This window comes from Corvus moneduloides, chromosome Z (assembly GCF_009650955.1).
Source record: "Corvus moneduloides isolate bCorMon1 chromosome Z, bCorMon1.pri, whole genome shotgun sequence".
Taxonomy (NCBI): Eukaryota; Metazoa; Chordata; class Aves; order Passeriformes; family Corvidae; genus Corvus; species Corvus moneduloides.
The window spans coordinates 42,688,986-42,714,580 of record NC_045511.1 but is presented as its reverse complement, the minus strand read 5'-3'; the positions used below and the strand labels follow the sequence as shown (position 1 = coordinate 42,714,580).

Sequence of the window (25,595 nt, the reverse complement as noted above, 5' to 3'; positions counted from 1 at the left end):
GTGGTTAACCACTGGTGCTCTACAGCAAAACTGGTATCAACCCCAGGGCAACTTCTATGGAACATTTCAAACAACTGTGGGGTGAGAAAGACTGGGAAGAGAAGACTCAGATCAGTCTGTGATTATTTCTCCTCTTTACACAAGAACATGACACTTCCAAAAGTGGGCTGGCACTTCTTGGTCTCCTCCCTCAACTGGGGAATTACTGCTCAAGCATCCTCACCATGGTGCTGTCTGATCATCCCACAGTTCACTTCAGGTAAGTGGCTGATTAATAATCCTCAAAACAATACACGTTTTTTCAGTAAGTACTTCCTGAAAACATGCTTTTCTAATCCAGGGATTATCCCACTGGTAAACTGTAAATCCTTCAACATAAGTAACCACAACAAATGAGGAAATACCCGTAAGAAGTCTTTTGTCATCTCTAGTCTGAAGCAGTCACTTTTCTTAGAAAAGCATCAGTCATTCCAGGAAATTTTAAAACCACCTGAAAACTGAATCTCCCAACAGTAAAAACCAGAAACCTTTGGCTATAACTTTCCCATGCAGGAAAGTCAATTACATAATGACTTTAACATAACAAATTACATAAAACTGTATCAAAATACATCCTCAGAACGAACGTGAAAGGATAAAGTTAAAAACATTCTCTATTTACCTACAGATACTGCAATTCCTACGTAAACCAATGTAGTGATTAAGATGGCCAACAGCGTTCCTTTAGGTATGGCTGACTGAGGATCCTGAAAGAAAAACGTCAGTGGACAGTGATGACAGAGGTCAATGTACACTCAAGTGGTCATGAAGAGTATTTTTAATTCACTACTTACCGCAAGGTCCCCTGAGATATTTGCACCAGCAAGTATGCCAGTTGCAGCAGGGAAGAAAATAGCAAATACAGAAAAGAAAGTTTCCTCTTGTCGGAAATCTGGTCCAAAATTCTCCATGAATATTTCGGCTGCAGGAGAAGATTTAAGTCCATCAATATTCACATGGAAGCTAAAGTATTAACCCATTCCAGCCACTACTAGACCAGTTAAAAAAGCTGACAGTCACAGCACCTTCTTAAAACTAAGTGTAGAACATTTAAGCCCTAAGTCATCACTTCAACTCGAAGTAAAAGTCAACACACTAAACTTAAGCAGATTTAAAGGTAGAAAAAATACTTACAGTATTACATCCAGCTTTTTAAAATTTAATATACTCAATATTAAGCAAGTAGGATCAAGTTTTGACCCAACAGCTTTAAGGGACAAAACCACAGAATTTTGAAAAAAATCAGGAAAAAAAGTCCTGAATCAATTATATATATATATTATAATCATAGTTGGATACAACTACAAGATATATTAGATGTTTAATTTACTTCTAACAGCCTATTTTGCAAAAAAAGATATTGTTTACCATACTGTAAACTGTTCCAACATACCTTTATAACCAAAGAACCCTTTGGGCTTCTTGCTGTCCAGAGGAATAAATGTTCCTATGACAAAGTCTCCAATAGCAAGTATGAGGATCACCAGAAGGACTATCTGTGCCTGAAACACAGTGATTGCTGTCAGACAGGAGAACTTGTTCTTTGCACAGCATCAAGTGTTGTGCTATAAAATAGAAATGTTCACTTGATTCCAAATTCAGCTTAGCCTTCTCAGCATATTTTCCGCAAATAAATGAGGAAAGCTGGAGAGAACTTGCACAACGATTTTTAATTAAGAAATAGGGATAATTTCCAAGTTTTATGCCTAATCAAAAAAGTTTATTATCACCAAATGCCTCAAAATTATACTACTAAAGACAAAATGCTTAAAAGGACTAATTTTTCTATATATAAGTTGTCGAGAAGGAATGCATTTGAGTAGATGCAAGAAATTCACATGAAAATAGTCAAATGCAACACAAATGCTACTACTGCATTACTACCAATGGTCATACTTTGTCTTACACTTTACTATGTGCTATTTACTAAAAATTTTATTACATACAGAATCAAACAGCTTTTGTTTCCTGTTTTATGCAAGGAACTAGGTTATTTTGCTACATTCTCATGTCCTCAACCCTTACTTATGAAATTAAATTTCAAACTACAACAATTACTTGTTAGTTCCTAGTTTTGAGAATTCTTTTTTTACAACCTAGAACTTCAGTCACTTTTCCACAGAACTACTGTAAGCCCTACAAGTTGAACAAGAAGTACTGTAAACCATCCAACACCTCAACAGTGTGAATAAAGATAAATCTAGGCATTGTACGTGTGGTTCAGGTCTTCCGTTTAAATAAGCAATCATATTGCCGTTATCTTTTGGGTTATTTGATTCCTTAGAAAGGAATGCCAGTAGCTAGGGGGAAGCTATTCACAGACCTTTTTTAGGCCCAGGATCAGAAGTTAATATGCAATTAGCACTGTGGAATTGTTGATGCCTACAAAAGAAAGTTTTCAGTTCACACAGCCTCTCAAGAAAACAGGGCAGAACAGTGATAAACACAGTGAAATGGCCTGGAGCAGATTTAGAAGTCCACGTGAAGAAAACAGTTCTTGCCTTGTATTTACATCTTTGTAAAGCCTCAAGAACAGGTGAAAGGTGTAAGGATACAGCTGGGTGGTTACAGAAGTCTTCAGTCAGAGAATTCCACAAGAAGTTATCAGAGAGCAATTGCCATAAGTGGATTTTTCCAGTAACTAACCTAGGCTTCTCCCTGAAGCTAGGGATGTTTACTCAGTATTTTACCTAAATTCCAAAGTCTGAAAGAATGGGCTTCTAAGACTTCAACACGAGGAGCTGAGCTGTAAAACCACAAACTCTGAAAAGCCATTTTTTAAAGGCAACTTCCCTGGAATCAATCCCAGTCTCTCTTCACTTTTAGATTTATTTCAAAGGCATTATTGTAGATTCCCCTGCTCCATCTTCCACGGCTAAGGCATAGGAGAACACCACAGATCAAGATGGAGACATCAGTGTTTTGCTGGGCTGAGTTGTATGTCAGCCTGCATGAAATGCTTGTTTGACAGGTTGAGTTGCCTTCTCATTGCTCTCACCTGCCTCATTCCATGATGGACAAACCAAGCCTTGACTTTTGCACTAAGGACATGACTTTTGAAAGCTACCCCTAATAAGGATGACACTGCAGTAACACCACAATTCAGGTCTGATATAGAAACATTAAACAGGGGTATTTCCATGCAAACTATTGTTATATTGCTTGTGCTACACAACAAACCCAAGATACTTCTTGTGACTTCAAGTGGCAGTAGCCAGAGAATTAATAACAAATAATCCTTTCGAAGCAGTTCAGAATAAGGAAGTCAGCACTGTTCGCCGTTGGGTGTATAAAGACACCATCCAAATTCAAGTTACAGACAGTGAAAGACTACTTGAAAAAGTAAACAGTTTTTACAGAAGTTCAATTTAAAAGCACATGCCAAAGTCAATTTCTGTAAGTTTCTTTTCTCCCCACTGGTCAAAGTAATGCACTCGATCTTCACTCAGTTCTTCTAGGATCCCCGTTTCTTGGAAGCAACTATGATAAAAAACCCTCTCATTTTGATTATAAATACCATCATCTTGATGCAGGAGCACAGAAACTTAACAATACTTCACGGAGAGGTTCCTTCAGCTGCCTCTCAGTGCAGAAAATAGGAGCTATTGTGAAATAAGTATCAGTCAGGAAGGAAGCCCCAGTTAAAGGCTCTTCTCAATTCTTTGAGTAGATTACGGACAGATATTCAGAAAAAGCCTACAAGGTGCAGGAAACAGCAAGCTACACTGCCTACTAAGGCCAAGCAGAAAAACTGGTAAGGCAGCTTCTGTATTAAGGTACTCTGAGATCTCTTCAGTGTTTGCTTCCGCAATCAGAGCTGACCTAAGACCGTGCAGCCACAAGAAGACAAGGGAAGGAGATTTTCCCTCCCACACATTCATCACCACCACCATTCAAAACACTTCTCCATGCTGGCTCTAGTGAATGCATTCCACAGTTTGGCTGTTTCCAGGTGAAAACCAAAACAGAAGAGAAGAGAAGGGAACAATACTGGGTTTGAGCTAGCAGAAACTACACAGCTCTCAGTTGGCTTTGGGACCAGCCCTGTGTTTTTCATCCACAGAACTTGCCTAAAGGTCATAGTAAGGCAAAATTCCCATGCTGAAGTTCTTACCTTCTCCTCTGATGTAACTGCCCATAAGAGGGAAATACCATTAACCTATCTGACAATTAAGAGTCATCTATTTGTCATTAAGAGTAGATTATGCTGGAGTGTAGGTTCTCATAGATGCTTAAGCTTCCAGCGAAGGGAAGTGGTTAAAGATGTGAAATGCCGTTCAGACCTGCACATGCTAGTGCCAGTCTCAATAGTTACTGCATAAAAATCAACTGACTTGTAACATGCCACCATGCAGAATTGAATACACTAAACAGACTAAAAATAAATCAGACAGCTAAGGTACAAAAATGGGATCAAAATTATGAAGCAGAGAATAAAAGAGAAGATGGGAGTTCCTTACTTTTGCTTCCCACTCCATTCCTGCAATGGAAATGCCCAGCAGTATAACCACGGTGATAGCCCCTATAATTCTGATATCGTTCATTTCATCGATCATCAACGTTCCATTTTCCTAACACAACAAACAAAAAAATGCACAGTCATATACTTCATCAGGTAAATACCTTCCCTATCAAAGAACAGCATTTTATTTACTGTAATTTATTAGTAGTTAGCCCGCAGACCACAAATTTACTAAATGTAAATTCCATTTAAGGATACAAGCAATTTGGGGCTTTGCCTTGTTTTTAAATCAATGAATCTTCCAAATGTAAATGATCAGGGTTGTTCAGCCTGGAGAAAAGACAGCTTCAGGGAGACCTTACTGCGACCATTTAGTATTTAAAGGGGGCTTAGAAGAAAGACAGGGACAGACTTTTGGATCAGGCTTGTGGTGACAGAATAAGGAGCAATGGCTTTAAACTAAAAAATGGCAGATTTAGACTAGAGGCAAGAAGAAACATTTTACAGTGAGGGTGGTAAGGCCCTGGCACAGGTGTACCCAAGAAGATGTAGCTGCCCCACCCCTGGAAATGTCCAAGGCCAGGTTGGATGGGGCTTGGAACAACCTGGGATAGTGGAAGGTGTCCCTGCCCATGGCAGGGGGGTGGTACTGGGTCGTCTTTAGGGTCCATTTCAACCCAAACCATTCTGTGATTCTGCCTGGATGGGAGATGGACTAGGTGACCTTTAAATGTCTCTTCCAAACCACACCATTTTATGATGAGATGAATAAAAAACCAGACATAATCTCTACCTTTATCTATAAAGTATATACTTTACATACTCAAACTTTATATATTAAGTATAATCAATATAAGCACTATCATCCATGTACCTTCAGTAGCTCAACAACTGTCTCTGCAAAGCCAACAACATACATTGCTACTGCCACAGCATTGGCAAATGCAAAAATCAGACCTATGGCACCACCAAACTCTGGCCCCAGACTTCTGGAAATTAAGTAATATGCTCCTCCTGAAAGAAAAAAAAATACAAATGACAAAAAAGTCCTCTACATGACAGAGCCTAAAACAGTCATCAGCAATTTAACACTTACATGAGACAGAATCTACTCACTCTTTACTGCCTGATGTATTAGAAAATAACCCCAAACTCAGTATTTTAGGGACAGATATGCTGAAATATCAGGAATGTATTTCAAGTTCTTAGGAAAAGAGACCAGTTGGAAATAGCCATGACTCATGCATCACATCATATTATTGAGGTATGCAACCAGCTCTATGGCTAAAAAACAAATTGTAAGCACAAGCTGCAGTATTAGTGCGCTTTTTGCTTCAAACTGCTCAAAGCACTTGTGCAGTCAAGATCAAGAAACTGGCAAAGCAGACTGCAATAAACCCACTGACTTCCAAACCTCCGAGACCTGTTTCTAAAAGCTCTGTTGTTAAAGGAATTTTCTACCCTCCAGTGGGACTCTCAAGAGCCTGTTCTTTGTACTTTTGAGCTTGACAAAAACAACATCTCAAATCCCACATGACAAATGAAAATCTGAGTATCTGGAGAAAAGTGAGGTTTAGAAAATGTAGCAAAGGCATATTACTTTATTTAAGGAATTTAAGGCTAAGCTGTCCAGAAGCAACAAAATCCTCCAGCTCCAGTGTGAAGTAACTGAGTGCATGCTAAAAATCTGCAACAGGAACTGCTTGATTTCACTGCATTAAATTTCTTGTGCAAATTGTTTGTATGTACCCAGCTTAGCCATACTGTGCATGTCTTATGTAACATAAAAAAAAAATCTTACTGTAACGTAGTGTTTTCACAGGAACAGTTGTTCCTATGCAATTCTACAGTTCTTCCAATTCAGCACTTCAAATTTTCTAATGAAGTACTATTTTTCAAGAGTGGCTTAAAAAAAAAAGAGCTCCCATATGAATGCAAAAACCTGATATACATAATGGAATTAAAAAACCAAAAAGTGTACTTAGAAACTAAGCTTGACATAATGCTAATAACACAGCTGATCTTTCCCAGTAGGTCTGTTTACTTTGTGATAGTGAGGGTTTTCCTTTTCATTCTTAACCTTAATGAAGATAGTTTTATAAGTTCCTACTTTAATGCCACCTTATTTTTTCACTAGTAGCAGTCTTGTAATGTCATGAAGCAGTTTGATTGTGTCAGAGGCACCAATCACTTCCAAAAATAGCTGGTAACAGCACATAAACCATGGAAGAGAATGAAAACCATCACCCTCAGGAAAGCTGGAGCTAACTCAAGAGTTCGGAGAGTTACTTGTGTGAAGGTTTATTTCAGGACATGAACATATACAGGCACGATCAACTAACCAGTGGAGCTCAGGAGAATATTAAGACCCTACTCATTCCTGGATATGTAGCCTTAAAAATGTTTGTATTACAAAAATTTACAAGAAAAAAACTTTCACAGCAGAAAAGCAATGCACTAGTTCAAATCTAATTAATAGGCTACCTATTGATTTTTTGTTAATTACATGACTGTTTAATCACATACAGAACACAAGGAAGGCTTTGCTCCTCAGCAGCAACAAAGTGTGCACTCCCAAGAGAGGAAAGCTTTAAAAACTTCATGAAAATAGCATTACCTCCTCTTACAAACCCATTTGTGGCTATTGCTGAAGTAGACAGTCCTGTAATAGTTGTCACAACAGTGGCCATTCCAATAACCAAGACAGACAGACCTTTTGGAAAAAGAGAAGAAAAGCAGAGTAAGCCCAGCAGTATTAAAGAGTAAAATCTTCAACTTCATTTAATCACTCTGGCCAATGCAACACAAATTTACTGTGTGGGCTCCCACACATTCAAGCAAAAGGCTTTTTCTTTCTCCTCTTGTACAGGAGTCTCCAGGATACAAATAAAACTGGGCAAAGGTTCTCTTAAATCAGCAAGGTAAGAGCTGTATTCTAGAGATTCAAGGAAACACAGGCCTTTTGCAGATCAGAAATTTTCTGCAGTCCAAGACTAAGTTAAGCCTTTGAAAATAACTGCTTATATACTACATAGTCCATGCAGGTTCTAATAACCAGAGATCAAAAGTTTATCTCTGCAGTTCACTGAATGTCTCTTGTAAAATACTTGCCTCATACCTAAATGTGAAAGTCTAAGTAACTGGTTGAAGTTTTTGATACTGGTAAATTACCATAAAAATTGGCAGTATTAAGGTAAACTCCTATTCCTGTTTGAAGTGTAAGCTCAGGATCAACACCTCTTGTGGACCACACTTGAAATTTACTGAAATAAAATTACAGATTTAGTAGCCATACCTATCCCAGCTTGTCCTACAATCCATGACAGTCTGATGAAGAGCATCACACCCCAAATATTTAACATACATCGTACCTAAGATAAAACAGACATTTCACATAGATTAGTTCTTGCATCTTCACTAATTTTCACTAATTCTTCATTTCAGTTTTTAATGTTCTTGAAATTATCTTGCTGTCTTTTCTCACCATTTTTAAAATTATTTCACAAGAATAGGACATATTATACAAGTTTAAGTTTGATTTAAAAAAAAAGGGAACTTAAATATGACTAAGTTAAAACAGATGAGAGTACTTCAATATGTGAAACTTGCAGTATGTCTTGGCCAAACAATAATAACTTAGACTCTAATCTTTAGGATCCAAAATTCGTACTACAAAATACGTGACTTAAGATAGAGGTAGACAGAGGTCTTTGATGACTGTGAGGTCTACAACCCCTGTTTCTATCTCCCACAAATCTATCAAAAAAAATTGCACTAAAGTAATGCCCTACTAAATAACTTACTCTTTTTAAAATAACAAAACAACTGCTGCAACTTTCCATTTCTATAACTTTTGTATCTTACAGCTGTACAGTAACAGGATGGAGAGGTGGGCATTTTTTTTTAATCCTTTTATTTAAAACTCTTAGATTTCAATAGAAATAGAGTTTGCATTGTATAGAATTTAGACAGGAGACTACATACAGATCTAGGGTCTCTCTCTTACCTAAAGAGTAAGGTATCAATCTTACAAAAAAGGAGATAAGGACCTCGCCAAACCACAGAAGTAAAGCACGTATTTTTCTACTACATGATCTTTTTCCTTCTTGGAAATCATGCAACTTAAAAACTCTCAAAACCTGTGCTAAGAAACCATAAATCCTTAAGAACTTGAAGCCCTGAAATATTTATTTTCTTAAAATTCAGTTGAAATAGGAGCAACCCTTCCTAAAATTATGGCATTTATCACACCTCTCATACTGCATCATCACAATGCCAGTCAAAAAACAAGGTAGTTAGAAAGATCTGCAAGAATATATCAGCATCTGTAAGACATGGAAGAATCATATATCAAACTTACCAGTACACCTTTTATCCAGCCAAACTTGACCACCCCTTTGCTGTCAGGTGTGTAAGCAGCAGCTGCATCCCCAGCTGGTGTGCCTTCCTCACCATTTGCGTAGCCATCCTCAAAGGGTTCCTTGGAAAACACAAAGTTTTTGTGTGACTGACAGAGCAGAATGGGCATGTTGTAAAAAACCCTCCATCTCCTTGTGTAAACAGAAAAATTAAAAGAATGACACAGCAGAAGTTTTGAGCTGCTCCTCTATGTCCCCTGCATCACGCGCATCTCAGATTTCAAGGAATGAAAAACAAACTTAAAAGAGCAAACTGTCAGCAGCCAGAGTGGTAAGTATTTTCAAGAATTAGTTCTATATCCCTAAAAAATCAAACACCTGGTCTGCAGAAAAAGAGCTGTAAGATTTCAAATGCACAAGAAATTTTACTTCTTAACCTGAAAGCAAAGACTGTTCTACCGCAAGTTACTGGTCTCTGCTGAAGCACTTCCCGTAGTTCAGACTTAGCTGTCATTTGATCAATTTTTCAGGAAATAAATTATTAATTTCCCTGAAAGCTATTCTACTACTCTTTGCAAGGTGATGCTGCCAGAAAGAAGGATGGGAGATTGGTATTTCAGGAAAAAGGAGGGAAGAGAAGTCTCTTCCCAAACACTGTTCCCCATTTAAATGGGAAGGATGACAGATGGAGAAAACATCAGCCCCATGGACAAAGGCCAACTTATGTCTTTTATTTACAATTCAACCCTCAACTTCAAAAATGCAAAAAATCTCAACTTCAAAAATAAATTGAAATTATATGTGTATACGCACACATACATGTTTGCTTAAAAGGCAGTTTTGTTTTGCCAAGCAGGCAAACACCAGGACATTTAAATTCAAACATTTCCTACACTTCCAGTAAGAAAGCAAGAAGCACTCTACGCTAAGTATGTTAGTTTACCCAAGGCAACAAGTACTAAGAATGGATACACTAGAAAGACCTTGAACACCATTCAACAAACCAGCTCAAGCAGTATCTTGGGAAGCAGGCTGCATCCCAGAGGGCTTAGAAAACATTTAAACAATTACAGGTTCAATCCCAAAGAGGTAAAGGGCAAAACCCACATTTCCTAAGTAAGACACAAAATAAAGTGGACACAAGTAATGCTTTCAAGTATATGCAGGGAAAGACTAAGAAAGATTAGGGTGAGGTATTTTTACCAAATTCTTTCTACTTTTCATATATTAATACCAGCTACAGCCTCAGCACATAGGTCAGAAGAAATGTTTCTACACCCATCAATTATGAGGGGTGTCATCCACATCCTCTTATAATCAGCAGTAAACATACATAGCAGATTTTTTAAAAAACAGACTATGTCAACCTTATCCAAAGGTCAATAGCACAGATTCACATCAGTGCTTCTCTCACTGATGCTGAATTATGAAATTCTCATAGAAACAGATACACCTGCAACACATCTGGTGATCCTGTAAGGCATAAGCCTTCCACTGTTAGACAAAATCATGATCAGTTTCCAGATCATTACCTTTAACAGTTAACTCTCTTTAAGAGCACATTTTATTGTCTCCAGGAGGGATTACAATTAAGAAAAAAAAAAGAAATAAAAAAAGCATCTATGTGTTACGTATATCTTCTTGCATGCATGTATACATATTATATACTGTGTTATATACACTAAACCCAAATAGAAACCTAACCAGGACCCTGAACTGCAGCTTTCCTGGATAGAACTAATGGCTATAATTCTTAGATTTGCACAGCCTTTGACCAGATGAATCTTTTGATTGCTTATTATTTGTATTCAGGCACTCAAGTCAAACCAAGTAGTAGTGGTCCATGGTCACTTAGAGTGGTAAGAATAACAGTGAAGATCAAAAAAAAAGACAATTACAATGTTGCTACATTTGAGAAATGCTATCTGCCTAAGCAAGAACTAAGGAAACATCTCCTACTCAAGCCTGAGGCTCATGCCAGAAGAGGACGGGACTACCACCTACCCTGCTCCAATAGCTTAGAAGAGCAGAATAAAATGTAAAAATCCTTCTAAGCATTCATGTCTCCCGTTATGACTTCTTTCAGAAGTGGGGAGGAAACAAAGAAAAAAGATGCATTAAAACAAGGGGCAGATTATAAACATGTTTACAACTATGCCTAAACCTCCAATCAAGCATGGGACAGTATAATCACTTACTGCTTCTTCATATAAAACCCATTCTTATTTCTCACGGAAAACCATCGCATTATACTTGCAATAAACTCTATTTTAAACTATTACATAAAGGGAACCACATTCAAACTATCTAAGCAATTTTTAAGCTTTGGCCAAAAAGTCTTGCCAACATTAGATAACAATTTCTGCTATTGCAACAACATGCATCATGTCTGTAGTAAGATATAACAGAATTGTTCTCTGAGAAGACTGGTCAGGGAGGATCAAGGAAGGTTAAGAGGAATCTGTATCTTCATATCTTAAAATAGTGAAATGTGACTAAAGTGGTTAATGCTTTTTTTTTTTTTTTTTAAACAAGCTTGGAGTTTGTTTGCTGCAAGTTCAGCTTTTATAAGAAGGTGGAGAAATACCTTAGTATCTAGACTAAAAAGGATCACATACTTCATCATGTGAGCATGGCTGGCCAAGTATTGGTAAAACCTGCACAAATCGACAAGGTGATCCCCCCAAAAGTCACTTCAAAACCTCAACCACCGTGTGGCAGCTACACATTTTACTGTAGGGCTCAAACATGCCCATAGCTCAGCCTGTTGTGTTCTGGGGAGGAGAGAATGGCTCACAACTGGTTATTCTGAATTATCAGTTACCAGATCAGCTCCAAGATATGCACACTATGAACACAGGAAAGTTTTGTTCTGTGTGTCTCGTCTCTCCACACTGTGCAATATTTCTTAGGAAAATATTTTTAGGCACAAGCAAAATGTAATAACTGAAAGGTTATTTCTGGTTATTAGTGCTGGTGGGTGCCCAATAAAGCACCACTGAGAACAGATATTGCAGAGTGTGGGCACAAAAGAATTTCACTCCAGAAGGTTCCAAGTTCAGCCCTCTAAGGCGGTATTAAGAAAGCACCACTGTGGTCTCAGCTGTAAATCTAGCAGGCGTAGTATTTTTCATGCTCATGTTCATGAGGAAACAATGCTTCTACTCAAGTCAGACACTGAATGGAAAAAACTGCACTAGCACTATTTTAGAACAGCCAATACATGTACGATAAGATCTTCATAAACAGTAAAAAACACTAACACACTGTGGATTTGGAGGGGGTGTAACAAAAGGGGATTTAGCATTTCAGATCAGAAATGGTCTTATTAACGCAACTTTTAGATAATTAGTCCAAAAATACTCAGTCATGGCATTCACTTATGCTGTTAAAGGAAAAATAAGATTGTGTTTACAAGGTGACAATTCTATGATACACTGAGAGGACTTCAGAGAAGAAACAGTTAATTTCTGCTCCTACACAGAACTTTGCATTGCTGTATCACAGTATCTGAAAAATACAGATAATCTACTATTTCATCTCCAGTGCTGGATCATAACAATAAATTATTTGTGGCAACTGTGAATGGCCTTCCACATCTACTAGAAGTAGATTAGTAATGAGAAAATACTTGGTATTTTGCTAGAGGAGATCTGAGATTTTTCACGCAAAGCCTGTAATACACCAGTGCATCAAAAAGTTCACTAAAAACTGCTTTATTTAAGAGTTCTTGATAGTGGTACATGTTATGCAGCATTTTTTTTTTGTGGTGAACTTATCTATATCCCATCTTAATGATGACATACTTGGGCTGTGTTGAACCGTATGAGGTAGTACCAGAATATACAGACATTAAGTCTTGCTTCTTTTCAAGAATCACAACTTGGAAGCCACAAGTAAAGGGCAGGACCACCACCAAGTTTGTATGTAAGACTATCTGCTGGATCTCCAGGCAGACTGCTGTCACTGTGAACAGCCTGATTTGGTGTGTTCCAAGCAGTCACTGACTTCTTTAGCTAGTCCCTCCCATTGCTATTAGTCCTGTGCAAAAACAGGAGGCCAGAGAAGCAACTCCAACTACAGCATTTAACTGCTTTTTCCATTTCTCAAGTTTGATTAGTTACAGGTTTAGCACATGCCATGTAATTTTCACACAAACTCCCTAGAAAGGCTCCACAGCAGCAGCTTCTTCTCATCTTGACAGGATACAGTACTGAAGCTGGTTTCAATATTTTATGCCATCATAGTGCTGAACAAAATCAAGAGTCTCATCTTTTCAAGCTACACCTTCTGCAAGAAAATATAAAAATGGCCTTCCACTACATTTAATCAAGCTGCTTACATTTAACTGCTTTGTACCTGTGTTCTGATACTGAGAAAAGTTCTCTCATTCTCTATCTCTCCATAGATTCATCTTGTCAAAGAACAAAAAAAAAAAAAAAAAAGGAAGCCACCTGAGAACCATCTTTGCTCAGAAAGTACTGAGAGAACAATTCTATGGGTTAACAGGTCTATGTCCTCACCAGCCAAAGCCTCAGGAGCAGGAGCTCTGAGGCTGGAGATGTTCACAGGAATTCCCTCTTCACAAGAGTGAGAGATTCGCACAGATCTTCTGCAGTCCTTCACTGTGGCTCACAGCACTACTGCCAACCTGTTCACTACCCCTTACCATCACAATTTCCTGTCTCCATGTCCCAAAGGTTTGTAGGCATTGCCATTTTAAGATGTTCCTTACTGTGGAAGCGAAACAAGCAGTAAAATATATTGATCCAGATGCAGCATGCCAGCTGTCTCTGTTAACAGAGGAAGAATCCTTACTTGGAGAGATTACACTCTCAAATATCCCAACTCCAGACCTGCACATTATTAAGACTATGGCTACAAAACCTGTTCTTTTCAGAATTAACACAGCTCAAAACATACATGGAAAAAGAGCTTATGAACATTTGGGTTTTTTTTGCTTTTCTAATTAAAGGATACTTTAGCCAGAGCACATATAAAGTAAAAATGACAGAATAAAGAAGTTACCAAGTTACATAAGGATTATTAAACATTTTGCCTCAAATGATGCTAACACATCAAAGGATTTTTAACACTACGTAAGATCTTTTTCTTGAAAGAGCAAATGAACTTTCAGACTCTTGCTCCTACCCACTGTGACACTTCTAAGGAGCTGAATGAAAGATTTTAGAAGTGCTAGATGTATTTCATGCATAATGACTGCACAGGATAATCCTGCTGCTATGCTTACCTCTGATATAACAGAACTTTTGAAAATAGTCTGTACTGGTACAAGTGGGATGCTGTCTGATAATGAATAATAAGCTAGGTATTAAATGTTGTCTGAAGGACACCAAGCCGTATCAAATATATCTGTTTTCTAAACATTACTTTCGCAGTATGTTGATGTTTACGGCCATAAAATTCCCAGGTTTTGCCTACGGGTCAGTTTGATAAGCTGTTTGTATCTTTTAATGCTTTTATCTACACAGTTGTGAAAGAGATCAAGAGGACTGAGCTTCCTTTCCAAAACACCTAAATCTCTACTGAATGGCTTTAAGCATATTGCTGTCCAGGGATACCAGGGATACCAGTCAGACTTATGATAAACCCTTTATCAAGAAAAGCCTTGAATTTGGTTGCCTGAGATTCCAGAGTATTTCAGTGCTTAAATACACAGGCGGAAAAGTAAGTTTTCACCCATCGTTGACTTAAGCTGGTGACTCTGACTACTGTTTGTAACCGTTTTTTCAGAAAACCACTACTCAAGAGAGGCTGGGATGCTATTTCTAACTTTGCTTATGAACTATGAATCACAGTGAGTTTTTAATACTGAACTTGGAAAACACCTCTGCCAAGTCTGACATTTTTCAAGTGTTTTTTTCCTGTAAGGGAAATAAACAACTCTAGAGGGAGGAAGTACCATAGGTAATGACTTTTAAAATATCTTACCGTACATAACACTCTCTTAAGAACAGGCTGGACAGTATTTTGTAAACTAGTCCTCCTCTGCTGGAATAAGGATGGTGACAGGTATGGAAACTAAGAAAAAGTATGTACAACTCTCAATTAATGCTTTGCAATTGGTGTAATTCTGTTGACAGAGCAATGGAAGTGTAAATTCTAAAACTGAGAGCAGGCTATGACCTTCTGCATCTTAATTACATCACTAATTTACATCTTACAAGCAGATGTAACAGTCTGAATCTTTGGTACTTCAAGCAGAGTTAGCCCTCACTTAGAAGTTGCTACTCAGAAAGCCAGTATCTTTCACAGAACACCTGGAACAGTTGACACATTTCTGATTATTCATTAGTTAAAAACAGTTTACCAAGTTAGAACAGATTCAGGTGCTCAGGTTTTTCAGGAGTTAGGTGGGAAGCTTGACTGATTAGTATTGCTCCCAGTGGGGAAAAAAACCCCAGTCAGGTAGCACATAAAAAGAAAACATGGCACAAAGACATGTTCAAGACATCCTGGTCTGCCTAAACACCTTCTCAGCATTTTTTTTTAAAGAATAAACTAAAAAAATGAGTACTATCAGGGAACAATGACTAGTCATTGCTGTTTACAGCAGTTCAGAAATTTCAGCTGTCATATTAGTTACTTTACTACTTGGTTATAAAACAGGAATGAATTATAAATTCTATTAGCAAATTTTCCGTAATTCCCACTCCAGTGTCTTTACAGTCATAACTTAAAAAAGCCGACTAAGCTATTAAATGGCATCCCAAAGTTACCTAGAACAGCAGGAGATAAATTGCCCAGATAAAACACAGTCAGTTCTAAAAACTTGGGATTCCTTGGAACCAAACATTAACAGCTACAATCATTGGTTACTCACCTCAATCAAAGGCAATCCTTTGCAGGTTTGCAGCCAAGAGAAAAAATTTAAGTGCCTTGACTATATTACCTTCTCTACAATTACACATTTAAAATATAGTAGCAAATGCCTTTGGCATCCACTTCCAGAGATTTTAAAAGAGATTGCATCAAACGCTGAACATTAATGTTATCTTAAGCTGAAATTAAAGAGTGTTGTACTGTGATTACAGCAGAGCAATTTTAAACAGAAGAAATTTATAGTTGCAATTAACATGTCAACTGAAGGATTAGCTATGTGTCTCTGCCATCAGCTTGTACTTCTGTTTTGCACACTGCTTTTAACACAGAAACCCTAAACAGTGGGGTTTTGTGTGTGTGCATATATATATATATATATATATATATCTGTTGTACATACAATAATTTAAAAAGCCATTTTAACCTTAATTCTTTTAAAGGGATAATCATCCACTCATCTTCCCAACTCTTACACATAGTAAGATGTATTAACAAAGTTAGCAAGACTTAATCAGGAAACTTACTCAGGCAATTGATTTCAGCTTAGGAGTAAATCCTTTCTTTCAAGGTGGTATACTTACAAAGGATAGATAGGAGATTTGTTTATGAAGATTAGCACTACTTTAATGTCTTACATGCATACAGTTTTCCTGACAAATCTCTAAGCTTACTACATGAAGGCTACATCCCTTTGAAGTAGTTTTATTGTGTGGCAAAGCAGCGAGGTTTTGTTGACATTTGCAGGTATGCAAGAGCAGTATCCTATCAGAAATATAAATAATATTTGCTTTTCCCCCCTACCAAACACATTACTTAAAGAATGAAAGCACTTTGCAAAATAAACTTCCCCGCATCTTTACATCTTGATTCATATATCCCTCCATAAGCACAGGATGGTATGAAAACACTGGGAAAGCTGATCATGAGAATTAGAAACAAATGAGAAAAGCCCTCTGTTCAGTAGCTTTGCAGGGTGGAAGACTCACAATGCTTATGGTCTACACTCTCAGAAATTTTGTATGTAGAGTCAGGCCCTCCTGCCAACGAACAGTTAACGTGGTCTGCCACTGTAAAAACAAAACATAACAAACCTGCAAAAAACCAAACTTCCCTAAAGAAGCCTGAACTCCCTTTTCCAGTCTCTCCAGTTCTGGTTAACAGAAGGTTGCACCACTAATCCAGTCAGCAGGATGCATGACTTTCTGCACATGTGTAGGGGCAACCAATCCCTTCAGTTTAAGGGGAAGAAATATTTATAGTCTACTTCACACCTCAAGAATGCACCTTCATTTCTGCACTGATGCATCTGACCCTTCTAGAACCACTACTGCACTCTGAAGGATTTAGCAAAGTAATTATTCCTTACTATGGATTAACTGCAATATTCCTTTGGACATCCATTGTCCCGGAAGGAGAAACCACACTTCACAGGAAAGTGGATCCAGGCTCTCAACACGGGTAGTTTTCACATGAGTATCTGAAACACATAAGCCTGATACACTCCCAGGATGAAGCAGATGCAGCACTTGATTGTGTAAGAGCTGAAGTAAATCCAATTAGCAAGCCTCCTGCAGAGAAGCTTTACATACTCAAGTATAGTCAAAGAAATACACTGTTCTGCTATTAAGTACAACAAAGAATCCATTTCAGTCCTGTCAAGAAGTTGTTTTGGACACATCAGATTTCCAAGTCATAGTTCTACCCCAGCACCCCAGCCCAAGCAGCCACTGGCTCGTTCCTTTACCAGTGGGACTGGGGAGAGAACTGGAAGGGTAAAAATTCACAGATTGAGATGAAGACAGTTCAACATGGAAAGCAAAAACCACACACACACACACAAGCAAAGCAAAACAAGGAATTAATGCCCTGCTTCCCATGGCTGAACACCCCTGTCAGCCATCTCCAGGAGAGCAGGGTCCCATCGCATGTAACAGTGACTTGGGAAGACAAACACCATCACTCCCAATGTCCCCTTCCTCCTTCTCCAACTATACACTGAGCATGATGTCACATGGCTGGAACATCTTTTGGGTCAGTTTGGGTCACCTGTCCTGGCTGTGTCCCCTCCCACGCACCCCCAGCCTCCTCACCAGCACGGATGTAGGAGGAGCAGAAAATACCTTGGCTCTGTGCAAGTCCTGCTCAGCAACAACAAAAACATTTTTAATTACTAACCCTGTGTCCAGCACAAATCCAAAACAGAGCCCCATACCAGCTACTGGGAAGGAAAGTCATTCCACTCCAGCCAAAACCAGCACACAAGTCATCTTCTATTCTCCACCCCCAACAAAAAAGGTTAATTTGAGGCATTCTTGCTCTTAACAGCTTTTGGTTTTCATCTACTTCTGCAAAACATGGTGCACTTTCTATTCAAGTAGGAGACAGGAGCAAATGTCCCTATACAGCAATACTAAAACCTTAATAAAACATCCCATTTCTATAAAAAGTCTAGTTCCAATGTAGTAAGTTCCTGAAAAACTACATCTAACCTGTTGGCTTACAACAGACTAAGAAGCCCATTGAAATAATCCTAAAAACATCATTTAAGTACCGCCTGAATTTTTAATGCCAGGTTCTGAAGTGGTGAATACAGCTACAGCACAGCCCCTGAGCCACCACTAAGCAGGGCTGGTACGCTCACACAGAAAAGCGCTCACTTGCACTGGCACAACACCACATTTCAGCCAAAGTTGCCAGACTGCTTACAGTTCAAAAGCAGTATTACTCAGAATAGTCCTAGGAGTCTCTGCCATGTAGACTGTCAGACCAAGCTGAAACATTAATCTAGCATCACAGTTCCTTCACAGCTGAAACAGACACAGCTATTTTCTTTGAATTTAAAAAACCCAAACAACTGAATCATCTGAAGTAGGAGCAATTGATTCAAAGAAAGGAAGTTAACTAACAAAATGAAGATGTAAGAGATAAGCCTTCTTATTAAAATGGAATTTTAACTTCCATTTTTCAGGATTTCTTTACTCTTTTTATCACCTTATCCCTAAATCAGGTAAGTTTGTAAGGCACAGATAATACACCCAAAGTTAGTTTTTATGCATAAATGAAATTTCAGTAAGTTTGTCAAGTATAAACAGTATGGTAAAGTGCATAAATAAATGAAAGACCATTCATGCACTTATGCTGCAAAAACTGGACAGCTTCCAAAATACTGAAAGGCAAACAATTTGAAGTCAACTATTTAAAAAAATTGTTAGTAGTGACAAATGACCGTAGTGTGACTGATATTACCTATACCAAAAAATGGGGAAAATGGGTTTGTGGTTGCTCATGAAAGAGTATCATATGAGGCTTTAGGAAAAAATCTCAAGAATTCAACAGAAGATGTAATACATTAGTTTAAATTACTCCAAGATACTGATCTTGCCAAGCTCCTCCCTTGCAAGAATGTTCTTCAAGAATGAAAATCATTTGAGGTCTAATCAAGTGCGGTACCAAAATGGAAAAAAAATAATCTGAAGATCAGTTCTGCAGCACCTTCCTCTTTAACCAGTTCTGGAACAGTCCACTGGGAGTGTGCCAGTATTTTTTTTGTTGTTATGTTAATAAAAAAAACAAAGAAAGTGCTAATTTGTACTATACACAGTATTTGTACAGTAGAACATATGTACAAAATTTTTAAGTAAGTAAATATCTATATATTAGGAGTGCCCACTCAAAAGTTTTTATTGATGCCTGTGTGCAGTGAGAAGACTGTGGAGATCCCATAAGCATCCGATCAGGGAACTGAATCACCACATGCAGTGCAAGATTTTGCAGTTGAGGGGGTGTTGGCTTTCTGTAAATCAGATCAGACCCGTATCAGATCCAACCAAGATCTGTGACAGCAAAAAATTCACAAAAAACCAAAAAGTTCACCCCTTTCAGCAGCAGTCCACACTCGTGCTGTGAGCTATGTAAACTGTTAAGGGTTCCATTATTTCCAGCTTCTCTGGGACATGATAAAAAAAAAAAAAAAGTAGTAAGAACAATATTAGCAGTTTGCTGAAGACAGTTCACATTTGTTAGCATTCCATAGGTGTTCTGGACTGAAGATTAACCACAAAGATTCAAGAGATACAAGCATCAGGCAACATAAAAATATTGATTATACAAAGTCTTCATAAAATACAAGCCCTGTATCACTATTATTATTTACTGCTGCAAACAGAGCACTGTATTTTTTTTTTCCTTGATAAAAATGGTTGTGATTAAGTGGGATGTCAGGGTAAGCAAAGAGAGGATTCTTGACACAGGCGGAAATAAAAACATCCCTCTGCATGATCCAAGTAAAGCCTCACTGAATACAGGTGCATTAAGGTCACTGCTGTTTAAAAGTGATGAAAGAAGAGTTACCAATTATAGGCTTCTGGGACATCTAACAGCACCGAGACCAAGGCGAAGAAAGCTTCTCTTGTTTTATTTTAGTACAGTGAACTTCAGAAAGAAGATTCAAATTCTGCTCACAGAAGAAGGACATCAAGAAGGAAATGTAGTTTTAACTAAAAATAACAGGGGCTCAAGAAAGAAGACATCAACAGACTGTAAACAAGATTCAGCAAGGTGGTGCAATAAAAACTATCTGCAAGAGGGTCTCAGTCTCCTGTGAGAGGGAAGGAAGGAGCTTTTAAAGACACACCTTATGTAACAGGGTCAGCTAATTTGACACCCTACAATCATCTTTTAGCCTTTTATACATCTTTAGCTGAGCTCTGCTTTCGTTACAGGCTAACCAGACATAAACCATGAACTGAAAAAAAATAGAAACAAACAAATACTACAGGCGCAGCAGTTATTTTACATTCTCAAGACAGATTACATTCTTGTTAGAAAGCAGTGCCATACACAGACCTTTTCACTGTGCTTATATTAAGCATTTGAAGTCATCAGATAAGAGGAAAAATGGCAATGTTTGAGAAAATACTTAACAAAGCCAGAAAGACAAATGAAAACAATTATAGTCATCCAACTTGAGTAAAAAAAAAACAACAAAAAAACCCCCTAAATTTGTATCAGGACTACCAGTAATGCCTCTTTTCTTACACCTGTCTCCAAATTCAGATGACAGGTGCAGAGATTTTTCTGTGGGAGGAAGCAAAGCACACTTGTGTTTTTAAATACTTTGGGATTTCTTTGTGTTTTCATTTATAATTTGATCCGGGGGTTGAAGGTGGTGTAAGGATCTTCCTCTGATGTCAGTACCTTACCCTGTCAGTGCTCCTGGTGAGTATTTAACAAACAACAGAGCAGAGCTGCCAGTAGAGGGCTTGGTTCGCACCGCATCCACTCACCACAGCTGCGAGGGACTGCACAAAGATCAAATTAGCACCACTCGTATACAGCGAGACTTAGTCTTAAGGAAAAAAATAAGCTCCCCAATTAACTCAATGCTACACAGAAAAATCCTCAGTTTCCAGAGGATTACACTGTGCAGGTCTGAATACTCTAAGAGTATACACTTGTCAGAACCGTAAGGTCAGTGATATTAAGACACTGATAACTGCACATGTCTTTGTGCTCCTCAGTTTATCTCCTACAGGCTGTATCCTTACGTACAGATGTAGCTGACCCAGGCAAAACAGATATTCCTAAGCTGTAAGACAGGAGAAAAAAATTAAGCAAGAACACTTTTCATCTTCCCATTGTCGGAAGACAGATCCCCTCAAGAGGGCAGGGGACGCCACTAAAACAAAAACCTGCCATGGTGTCATGGTATGCTGATTTCCCTCCCACTTTTTTTCTAATAAACATCCTTCACCTCAACATCTTTGGAGACCAGAGCTCCTGCAACACAATCCCCTTATCTAAAAGATAGCAACTGCAACAACATCACCAAATTCCCTCTCTCATCTCTCTAAAGCAGAGAGAAATTAATACATACCAAATGCGCAAGGAACAGATTGATCCCCTTAGCTATCTGCAGCCGATGACATACTAAGACAGGACCCCTCACCCGGAATTTCGTATGATCAGCCAAGACCAGTATTACGCAATTCATCCACCTCAGAGCACTGCAGCATCACCTAGCTGTGTTTTCACCGACAGTTTCAAGAACAATCCCTTTTCTACACAGGAAAAGCCACTGCTGGAATGACCACACAAACACCTATCCCACCAGGACTGTAGGACAAACCCTTGTGAAACGGAACCCCTCCAATAGGTTTGTGTGTCTTCCTCAAGTCAACTCTTCTTCCAACACTGCTTTTCTGTGAGAACAGAATCAGCAGAAGTGTTAGACAGATGAAGCTTCTAAACAAAGCTAAAGGGGAAAAAAAAAAAAAATTCGTTCTATAATTGGCACTAGCATCAACAATGCTCCAACACTGCCTCACATTTATCTACCTATTAAAAGCAAACAGAATAGCACGAACTCTAACTGCCAGATAAAATAGCTGCATTCAAAGCAGCGAGCCATGCTGCTGGTAAACAGTTTTGCATCATTCTTTACACAAAGTAACTGCCAATCTTGATGCAGTGGGTCAAGAGCAGAGGCACAACAATAGGTATTCGCACAGCACAAACTTTATGTAAGGGTACTAGACTAGGGTGTTTGTACCAGCTGCCTTGCAGAGACATGCTGTACTTGATAAATCGGTAAAAAAATCCACAGCTGAAGAGCAAGGTGAATTCTTCAAGTTACCAAAAGTCAGTAAAATACCTTCTCAAATGCACAGCATTGTTCAAAGTAGAGACCTGCTAGTCAGCAGGAACTGAAGTCACTTTGAGAATGGAGACAATAAGCTCTCTGAAAACACTGGGAAAAAAGCACAACAGCTTTGAGAACGTCTTCCACATAAAAGTACAGCACCATCTTGATTTAAAAGTTATCGGTACTCTGTATTCACAAACCAAGTACGTAATTACAGATGAGGTGTATTTCATACTCCCGAAATTGTGAGGAATGTTAGGTATCTGATGCTATTACCATGCAAGACACACCCCTTATTAAAACCTTTTGTGTTCACAGCTTTATCTTGGAAAGTGTTTTTGCTAAGTTGGGAGCAAAAGTAATGGCTTCCCTTCTTCATATAAGCTTAAGTAGTTGCTAGCACCTCAACTGCTTCGGACATTAAACATCCTGTGACAGAACACTCGAGTTACTCCACTGAACTTCAGCTTAAAATTCTGAAGCTTGTACCATGACCTTTTTTAAAATTATTACTTAACATCAAATGCAATCAAAATTCCATATTCCATCCCCAATATTTATTTTATGGGAGGAGGGGCCCAAGCAGACAGGACATGACTTTAAAACAAGAAGTATCTTCACACGTACATCTATTCATACTGCAGATAGATTAATTACATTTAAGAAATTAATAATTTGACTTAATTACTGCTCACAATGAAACTGTTTTGATAATGATCCTCTAATTAGGTTGTCTACCACTCCTCTATGCTACAGACTACAAAGAAATTGCTTGCCATGAATTTCATAATAAAGAAATTACAATTTTAGAAATTATAGTTCCAGAATATATTCTGCACTGAAATATCTTAATGATGTCAAAGAGCTTTCCAGACTGCTGCAACATTAACACACCGAAAAAGCTATCTGTCAACCTTAGAAATTCAAGCAATGTTCTGCTTGCAAAGCTGAGTATCCAACACCTGGTCATCCCACCATGGACTAGGAGTCAGAAATCTGGAGGGGCAGGAGGACAGAAAATCAGCGTGGTTTCACATATATTACGAGCACACGTGTGTTTTATTTATAGTTTACCTAAAACCAAGCACAAGGCAGTAATTGCCAATTTCGATTTCATCTTAACTTAGGATCAGACTACAGATCATCTTTTAGCTCTATCAGAAGGGGACCTGGAAGGCAGGAGTAATTTGTAGCTACGGTTAGTAATTAGAATTTGAGATCTAATCTCAGATGTCACGAACAAGTATCTTTACGATACAACAACCAGTTATTTCTACTGGAACAATTCCATAATCAGTTAAAAAAAATACACTTAAACAATCACCACCACCCCCCCAGAAAAATCTCAAACCCCACAGATGCTGATGCACTGAGCAGCCTAATAACGGTGTGAAACAAGTAAATCTGGAAAGAACACACATTTGCTGATAGAACTCCACCTATAAAGAATGAAAGGTGGGATGAAAAAGAAGTTCTGAAAACAAAACGTTCTTCACTTCACTGGAACGTGGCCCATGTGTTTATTCCCCTAAACCCAGTAGAAAGACCCCACTTAGAAAACAGGCTTTGAGCACAGCCATACACCAATTTTGAAACTCTGAGAAAACAGCACTGCAATAGCTTCGTCTATCTACTGTTTAGTGATGATGGTCTAAAAAAAAAAAAAACAAAAAAACAAAAAAACAAAACCATGAAATTAATTCTACGTTCAGCTAAAGCTGGTCTTTTAGCCAAGACAGCCTGCGTTTCAAAGAAGGCTCTGACTGTCAACTCGTCTCAAATAACGCACGGACTCTTAGTCCAAAACAGAAAAAGCCTGAGACACACAGCTCCAAAATTTTTCAAGCCTTGACCGCGACGCAGGGGCCACCGAGCAGCCCTGAAAAGGCTCGCTCAGGTTCTGTGCCTGTGCGGATCCAGCAGCATCCGATCCAGATCCCATCGGATCCACCGGGCTCTGGCTCGGCGTCGCAGAGACAGACCTCCGGCCGCCACCAAAGCAAGCGCATCCTCATTTATTTACTTTTCTTTTAGCGTCTCTTCCGAACGTTTTCACTCCCCTTCCCAGACTAATTCCTATGGCAAGCCCCCGAATTAATACCCTATCTGCTGGAGGCGATTTAGAAATGGAAAACCTGTAAGAGACTGCCGCTCGGTGACGGGGAAAACAGACCTACGGCTCTGAATACCTCTCGCACTGGGGGGGGGGGGACCATCTCCCTAAAGCACGTGTGTGTGGGGGGGGATGGATATCACTGCGTCACGAAGACAAAAAAAATAATAGAACTGAGAGGCAAGCTATGCACCCGCGCTGTTTGCGCCTCCTCGAGGCTCGGCGAGCTTTTGGCTCTTTTTTTTTTTTTTTTAAGCTTTTCTGCCGAGACGGTCCGAGGAGCTGCCGCAGCCCCGGCGCCCGGGCACACCGGGGGCCGCTCTCACCTTGTCCAGCTCATCGTGCAGCTCAGCCAGGCTGGGCCGGAGCAGCTTCTCGCCCAGGTCGGCAGCCGTCTGCCGGTAGTGGTCGATGCGGGGCACGGCGTCCATGGTGTTGTGGCCGAAGGTACGCAGGTAGTAGGTGTTGGTATGGGTGTCATAGTAGTAGTGGTGGTGCCCGCCGGAGTGCAGGCTGCCCTCGCTCATCACCGTGTCCCCGCCGTTCTGGACGCTGCTCACATTGCCGCCCTCCGAGCTGCCTCCCCCGGGCTCGCCGGGGCTCTCGCCGCCGGCCGATGGGTCCACGAAGTTCACCCGAAACCTGCCTTTGGCTTCCTCGCCTCCCTTACCCGCCACGCCGAGGTCCCCGCACGACTTGCGGGGCCCCTCGGCCACCAGATCCACCTGGAAGCGGCTCTGGCTCGGCGTGGGACCCAGCGGCTTGCCCAGCGCATCCTTGGAGCCCTCATCCCCCCCCGGACCCCACCGCCAGCTCCTTGCCCTCCATGCCTTCCCCTCGCTCTGCGGCCGCCAATGTTCCGAACGCCCCTCCCGGCCGGCGGCCCCGCTGCTTTAAGCGGCCGAGCAGCGCCCCGGGGCTGCCGCAGACACAGCGCCGCGCCCCGCCCCCGCCGCAGCGCCAGGTGACGGTGCCTCCGGTCCCTTCGCCCGATCCCGCTCTGCCCAGGCAGGAGCGCGGTCGCTTCCCCGGCTGGCGCGGCGGGAGGGATGCGGGGGGGGAAAAAACCGGCGGCGCCGCGCAAGCTCCGCCCGCTCCCGGCTGCGGCGGAGGGGGCGGCAGGAGCGCGTCCCCGGC

At 39.8% G+C, this 25,595-nt stretch overlaps 1 protein-coding gene across 1 annotated transcript in view; it reads right to left on the bottom strand.

The window, feature by feature from the left end:
* SLC12A2 (solute carrier family 12 member 2) overlaps positions 1-25,378 on the bottom strand; it is a 54,973-nt gene extending 29,595 nt beyond the window's left edge. The window contains 10 exon segments of the mRNA XM_032095640.1: positions 662-746; positions 834-961; positions 1,433-1,541; positions 4,500-4,610; positions 5,376-5,515; positions 7,119-7,214; positions 7,797-7,872; positions 8,862-8,981; positions 24,785-25,255; positions 25,257-25,378. Of these exon segments, the coding sequence (XP_031951531.1) occupies positions 662-746; positions 834-961; positions 1,433-1,541; positions 4,500-4,610; positions 5,376-5,515; positions 7,119-7,214; positions 7,797-7,872; positions 8,862-8,981; positions 24,785-25,255; positions 25,257-25,286 (1,366 nt within the window). The 5' untranslated portion in view covers positions 25,287-25,378.
* Positions 25,379-25,595: the final 217 nt, after the last annotated feature.